The sequence below is a fragment of the Camelina sativa genome, chromosome 13, assembly GCF_000633955.1.
Source record: "Camelina sativa cultivar DH55 chromosome 13, Cs, whole genome shotgun sequence".
In the NCBI taxonomy this organism is placed as follows: Eukaryota; Viridiplantae; Streptophyta; class Magnoliopsida; order Brassicales; family Brassicaceae; genus Camelina; species Camelina sativa.
The window spans coordinates 20,655,618-20,663,650 of record NC_025697.1 but is presented as its reverse complement, the minus strand read 5'-3'; the positions used below and the strand labels follow the sequence as shown (position 1 = coordinate 20,663,650).

The 8,033-nt window shown below is 30.5% G+C and overlaps 1 protein-coding gene across 1 annotated transcript; it reads right to left on the bottom strand.

The window, feature by feature from the left end:
* On the bottom strand, nt 1-2,995 carry LOC104737286 (WRKY transcription factor 42). Its single transcript, XM_010457422.2, has 6 exons — nt 2,379-2,995; nt 2,163-2,261; nt 1,488-1,634; nt 986-1,372; nt 765-878; nt 1-650 (listed from the first exon to the last, which is right to left on the bottom strand). The coding sequence occupies exons 1-6, from the start codon at nt 2,622-2,624 to the stop codon at nt 48-50; spliced, it is 1,596 nt and encodes a 531-aa protein (XP_010455724.1). The 5' UTR covers nt 2,625-2,995; the 3' UTR covers nt 1-47.

Sequence of the window (8,033 nt, the reverse complement as noted above, 5' to 3'; positions counted from 1 at the left end):
AAATCGACCGATAAAAAGGTCCTAACTAAAACATATAAAAGAAAATGTTATTGCCTAGTGTCAACGTTGCTCGTGGTAACATTACTGCTACTGTTGTTCCCATTTTGCTGATTATTCGAACCGTTGATAATAGACGTTATGGCTGCAGCCAAAGCTGCTGCAAAGTTGGGATTGGAGGCAATGGCGGCAGTAGCTGCGCTAACGTTCTCACCAGCGTTTAGCGGCTGAGAGGGCATATGTAATCCCGAGAACTTAGACTGTTGGTTGTAATACAAAGCCTGACCCATCATTTGAGGCAAAACCGATTGGTTCAACTCGGCGAAACCAGACCGTTGAGAGAATTGCATCAACGGGTTATTGGTCAGATTGTTACCGTTAGATGAGTCCGTGAGGTCTAATGTAATGGTTGGGAACGGTGCAGAAGCTGAGATAGTGGCCATGCTTGAGGAACACGGTAAGATGGTCCGTGCCAATAGATTTGTTGGGTTCATTAAACCGTCTTGGCTTGACATGGTCGAGCCTGAGAGGAGCATGCTTGCGGCTGCAGTTGTGGTCGAGGCCATGCTCATAGCCGCTGGGGGTAATGGATGGTTATGGTTTCCTTCGTAGGTTGTTATGAGGATGGTTCTGTCTTCCGCGCAACGTTGCACCTGTAGTGTTTATCATTACTTAGTTAGAAAGACATTATATCAACATATTTGTACTCTTGATTTGAACCCCTAAAACATATTAGGTTTTTGAATATGGTTAGTTAGATAACGTACTTGCTTGCGAACGGGACATCCATTGACCATTGTGCAACGGTAATAAGCTCGAGGACAAGGGTTTCCTTTTGCCATTTTCTGTCCGTATTTTCTCCATTGACATCCATCGCTTAACTGTAAAAAATGCCATTGAGGTTGATTAACCTCCAAAAGAATTGTAGAGACTAGTCTTTAACTCTTTATATATAGTCTAGATATACAGGAAGATTAATTAGTTTTACCATGGGAGCTTCGGATCGAGCACGAACCGAGACACGAGCTTTACGCATAGTGGCTTCGGCAGCCGATTGCTGGATGACATTATTATTTCCATTTCCACTGCCATTGCCACCACAATTGCTGGATGACCCGTGGTGTTTAGGAACTTTGTTAGGGTTTCTCCAGCCGTTGGATTCAGTTTCAGGGCTTTCTTCTCTTACAAGCACTCTCTTTCCATTTTGACGTGAGCTAGATTTCTCAAGAAGCGATTGAGGAGATCCTGCCCGAACCATAGTCCTCTCCTCGGACGATACTTCATCAGAAGGCGGTCCCAAATCAATGAATTGTCTTGGAACCATTTCGGGCACTTCATGTCGATTCTTGGCGTTGTCTTTGTTCTCAGTCGTAGCCTGATAAAAGCAAAGAGTTTAAAAACCTTAACTAATTAAACTTGGTAGTAGTTTAATCGGTAATTGTTATAAATGTTAATTAAATAAAAGATTAAGACGAATTAGTGTTAATTACAAGGTGATGATGATCTTCCTGTTGCCTCATGACAGCAACAAGTTGCATCTGCAAGGAGTTGAAGTTGTTGGTTGTTTGACTTAGCATTTCCTTTAGTCTTTGATTATCTTCACTCGCCTTCTTTAGCTCTTCTCGAAGTTGTACGTTCTTCATTTTAGCAAACAAAATCATATATCATACATCAAATTAAAGTAAAAAAAAAAGAGATGTAAATCTTTTTCTCAATTTTTTTTATGAAGTAATATATAGAGTAGTAACAAGTAAATCTCAGTAAAAACAAAAAAAATTACCTTACAAACCAATATATACAAACAAAGACATAAAACTAAAAATAGATTGTAAAAATCTATGAAAACGGCATGCTTGTGCTAAAAAATCTTAAGAGATGAAAAGAAAATTTTAACGAAATATATAAGGAAAAAAAAATCTATTTTGTGGATTAAATATGAGAAAAAATAAAGTTAAACGGTAATAAAATCCTCAAGATTTTTAGTACAAAAATGTTACCGTTGTAATGGATTTTGAGAATCTATGATCTGTTAGATTTTGAAAATCTATATTTAATTTTTGTTCCGGGAACGAATTCAAAGGAAAATTAAATGAGTTACTTGTATTATTTATATATATAATTATTCAAACAAATGAGCTGTACTACTAATTGAATAATAAGTGTACCTCACACTTTGTACGTTTCTCTTCCATATCCACAGACAAGCCATCATCCACCATTGACTCGTCGCTTCCCGTATTCGCAGTGAGAAGATTTAGTCCAATCTGCATTTACAATTATGAACAAAATTGTTATTTATAACTTAATTATAAATAAATGATGGGATGGTAACAACAACAAAATAAAAAGATTAGAATGAAGTAATCAATGACTATACTTACATTGATGTGATCCGTAGAACGATCTTCACGATCAGCAACACTTGAATTGATCTCCCTTTTGACATGAACCTTATGAGTCTCGTCCGCGGCGATAATGTTTTGTTCATCACGTGTAACTCTATCTCTCTTCTCCGCCGATCTGAAAAAGTCAACCTCATCAACCACCGCCCGATGATGATGCTGCTCATCGGACTGAGTCGTATTGTCACGTGGACCTCCTCCAAGACTCACCGGAAAACGAAACATCTCGATTCCTCTCTCTCTATCTATTAACTAACAAGATCTTGATAGATAACTTAGATTGTGTTTATTTTGTTGTTAAAAGTACGTACGGATGATGATTTGCTTCTTGATATTATATATTTTGTAATCTCGAATTCCCGAAACCCTAGTAAAAAAGAGAGGATATGTTACTTAGCCGGATCGGATAAGAAAAGGTACGTATCTAAAAATCTTCTGATCTATCTAGAGTGTGTTTGTGTGCGAGTAATTGTTCCGTACCATATCTAATGATCCATATATAGAGAGGTGAAGAAGAAGATATCTTAGAAGAAAGAGAAAGAGAGATACTTTGTCGAGTATGTGGTTAGAGACGAGGATAGAGAACCAGATGCTTCGGCTACAAAAACGGTTTTGACGTGGACTCAGATATTGTCAATTTTTTCTACTTATATATAAATATATATATTTTCTCGTATTTTTCAATGATAATAATAGTGTTATATATATAAGACAATATTGTTGTGTGCCTGTAATTGTTTTATTCATCCTTCTACTTAAATAATATCGATTTAGGATTTTGGATTCTCGTTGAAAGATATTTGTGGAGATTTGTTTTAGTTCGTTTTGCGTCAGTGTCGACGTCATTTGTCTTGTCTACATGGTTCCACATTATTAACAAACATATCATACGACGACCGAATTATTTTGTATTATATTTATAGCCATAGACATGTCATTACTTTACTATTTGCTTACCAGATGAGCTAGCAATGGTTTTTTTTTTCTTTGTCAACGAAGAGCTGTGGTTTATTAAAGACGTTTTATTAGTTTCTTTAAAATTATCATTGTCACCCCTTGCTAGTACGGATTTTCTTGAGGTATCCATTATTTTTTATTTTTTTAGTGGTGGTCATTTGCAGGAGAACTAAGCTTATGAGTAGACAGACTGTGGCAGCAAAATAGTAAAAAGAAAAACCCAAAAATTTCAGTATTTTTGTCTAAGGTCACCAAAATATCTATCTATATGCAAGCACACTATGCCATTATATATTTGACGTGTTATCGGACAAAGAGCAAAGTCAAGCATAAAATTAATTGTAATCAATCAATCTATTAGATAGATAAAATCCAAAACTATTTGAAGACAAAAGTTAAATCAATCATAAAAAAAAATATTTACAACATATTGGGAAAAGTCATTTACCTAACTAATAGTAAACTGTTAGGTCAGTTCATATTATACCCTAAAATGTTGTTTGAGATCGAATGATTAGACAACAAAAGTAATTTAACTATCAAACAAAAATGAAAAGGGAGTATTTTCATTACACTGTTTCACAATCAAAAATATCTGACTGATAAAAAGGTGTGTTTGCAAAATAATATATTCAAATTTAAAACTTAATATGATTTTTAGTACATTTACTATCAAACAGAAATGAAAAGGGAGTATTTTAATTATACTTGCACTGTTGAACAATGAGAAATATCTGAATAATAGTATCGAGTTGTTGTAGTATTTTAAATAGGTAAGTGTGTATTGTTATGTGGACTTTTTTTTTTCAATTTTGTCAAAAGGGTTTAGTTAGACACATGTGGCTTATGATTAGGAAAAACAAAACTGTCTAATCTAGTCTACTGCAAAACCTGTACCTAAATATTGTTTTCTAAAAAAAGCACTTTAATCTACCAAATTTGTTCAAAGACTTTGTCTTAATTAGTAAAAACTTTAAATCATTGGTTGATCAAGTCAATATATGAGCTTTGGAGAAGAGAAAAAAAAAGGCTATTTTTAGGGAAGAGAAGAATTCTTTGTAACTAATTCTTTTTATAGATAATAGATGACATATTGATTTCACTATTTATTGGACTAAATTAGTATATTTTCTTTTTCCATTTTTCAATAAGAAAGACTTTTGACTTGTTCATATAATTAATAGATCAGAAAATAGAAATGAATCTCACCGATCGCAATTCAAACGCCGCTTCCCACGTGATTGAAATTATTAGAAGCTTTGTTTCTATTTAATGTCTGTTAAATAAATCACATAAACTCAAAACATGTACGAACATGTGTGTATATACATATCAAAATATAAACAATTTAACAGTTGAAAGATTCATCATATTAATCGAGAGACTAGTCTATATATGTTGAAGTCTTATATAATAGACTTTATTAGTTCATGGATTTTCAACTAAAATCTAAACAAAATTAAGTATTTCAAGGATAATCTTGATTTCAATTCCAGATTCTTTAATGAAGAAAACAAAAAACCAAGCCGATTCAACAATATGTTTTACAGTAATTTGAATTTGAAATTAGCAAAACATATGTTTTAATCGTATTCTGAATCAAAACTTGACATTAACACCAAAAACTAATGTAGCCAGGTGAATGGGAAAAAAATGACCCAAAAAAGTGAGCATAAACGTTTCTACAATTAATTTAAAGACTTAAATATCATAAACTTTTTGACTATTAGTTTAATTCCTAAGATATAATGGTTGTGCTAAGTCAAGTAGAATACCTCACACATTTCTGATCGGTGAGTTTTCTATAAATAAAAGTGATGCTTACCGGTAAACTTGTTGACTAATCACACCGTCGGACCCGATCACTCTTTGACTTCTCAGCCTTGAGAGTTTAAGACGAATAACTTCTCTCTTTATAATTCCTAGAATATAATGATTATAGAAACATGTATATCATTCTTTTTAGTTTAAACTTCTAACGTTATTTTTCCTTAAAACCCGAGAAAATTTGGGATGAACTCTAAACTAGTTAACGATTATAAAATTCCGACTCTTGGTTATGCAGGTCAGATATTGTAGCTAACTTTCTGATACAAGAGCAAGACTTGAAATCTCTATAACATCTTCTTCTGATACAAGAGCAAGACTTGAAATCTCTATATGGTCGGTCTAATCCATATAATAACATCTTTTTATGGGCTGTAAATTGTAATCTAACTTTAGCATAACTTGCCAATGGTCATATATGGATTAGACCGACCGACCATGCACGTCCTAAATACAAAATCTCTACTCCGATCCTGTCTGTAACCAATTCTATTGGGGCACAACTTTTTTTTCCAGTCGTAACATTCATTAGTTTAACAAGCCAATGGGACTTCAATGCGGATTATCTATCAGATGAGTAACATATAGGTGTGTTTGCTAGTTTATAAATACGTGTTTAGCGTATTCAGTGTGATTTATCTTTTCCCTGACAAAACTCAGTTTCTTATACAAAAAAATATTGTTTGCATTAGTTGAACATTGAATCCAGACCTAATGATTTTTAAAGAAAAAAGTATTGTATGTAGGAAATTAAAATAGTAAATAACTATATTAAAATCTTATACATTTGGGGATTTGCTGATTATTATTATTATTACTAGGTTTTGAACACACGCTACGTGTAGGTATATTTGATATATTTTGATGAAAACTATATATAATTGATGATGGTAGTAAAATATTATTTTATAAAAAAAATGAAAATTAGTATTAAGGAAAAAGTTAAATTTCAGATATATAATTTTTTGAAATATAAAAATCAGTTGTGTTATAAAATCAAATCTGATAAGAAAAAAATTATGAATTTAACTCGACATCCAGGCGAGGCGAATTATACTGATGACCTCACATATCCTAAATCATTTATTTAACCACACAAAACAATTTTATCATCATGAATTTAACTCGTTTTCATATTTAATTGATGGCTACCACCTATGTTTTCGTGTTTTTATTCAATGTTTTCTTATTCTTCATATTCTTTCTTGTCATTTCTATTGTCAATTTTTGTGATAATCGTTATCATTACTTTTACCGTCTAGTTCTTCGCTATAATCTTTTTCTTCTTCATCCTCGTCAACTTCTTCACTTTCTTCCACTAAAAAACCTTTTTTTGAGACTACCACACAACTTGTTAATCCATCAAACTCCAAGAACAAAATCATTTCTTTTCTCAAAAAATAAAAAATAAGATAAAAAAAAAAATTAATGAAAAATACCAACTTATCTATAAAATCATACACAAAAATATGTTTTACAGCTCATAAGAAATAAAAAGCAGGAACGTAGAAAAATAAAATAATTTATGTTTTACATAAATATTTATAATATTTTAAACTTTTAAATTTTAAAAATTATAATATTTAAATTTTTTTAAAGCTAAGAACTTTTAAAAGTTTCAATATTTATAATATTTAAACTTTTAAAAAGTTTCAATATTTATAATATTTTGAACTTTCAAATTTAAAAATTATAATATTTAAAAACTTTTTAAAAGCTAAGAACTTTTAAAAGTTTCAATATTTATAATATTAAAACTTTTAAAAATTTTAAATATTATAATTTATTTTTTGAAACTTTTTAAAGCTTTAATTTGATCAAATAAAAAACCGGATCAAACCGAATAAACTTTTAAACTTGGACGCCTGATAAATCAAGCTTTCCTGCTCATTCGTTGTTGAAAGCATATTAATCTTATTTATACTGGTTCTGAACCATTGTCTAAAAATTTTCTAGCCGATGTGGGATATTGTGCATAGTTCTTTTATTTTCATATATTTAAAATTTTATTTTTTCTAAAAAATTATGGAAATTTAAAAAATGTTAATGAATGACATATCAAATCCTGATTGGTTGTTTAAAATAATTCTTAATATAGAAAATTATGGAGATTTTAAAAAATGTTAATTAGTGAAGTGTTTAATCATAAATGGAAGTTTAAAATATTATGTGGATGCCTTTAGGAGCTTGCTCCTACATTTTATTAGTATAGATTATTATTATTATCATTACTATTATTATTATTATTATTATTATTATTATTATTATTATTATTATTATTATTATTATTATTATTATTTATGCGGCAAACTGAACGCCGGAGGAAGCATGTCAACTATCATGATTCATGACTCATGAAATTAATTTGTCTATAAACTATAACCTCGACTATAAAAAACTTGTTAAGAAGTTAGAAATATATATAGTATTAAAAAAAATAACAGCTGTTCAAAAAAACAAAAAAAAAAAGATATATATAAGCTTTGACCAATATGACGGTCCCAGTGGTGACAAATATGGCCAATTGAGGTGAGAAATTCATAAGCTTTTATAAAACAACAACTTTTTTTTTTGCAAAAATATTATGTGCCAAGATTTGTATATATTTTTAGAACGTAGACCCAAAATATGTATGTAATATAATTAGTTTTTAAACCTAGTTTAAAGCTCCTATTTCTGGAGCCAAATTTGTTTTCGTTCAATGTTTACAACATTATAATTGGAGCTGTAAAATATTTTTAAAAAAAATGTTAAATAGAGACTTACCATTCAGAAAACTTGATTGTACGAAAACTATTATAAAATGAACAAAATAGCTTCTGAACCAATATTAAAAAAAAAAAAAAAAAA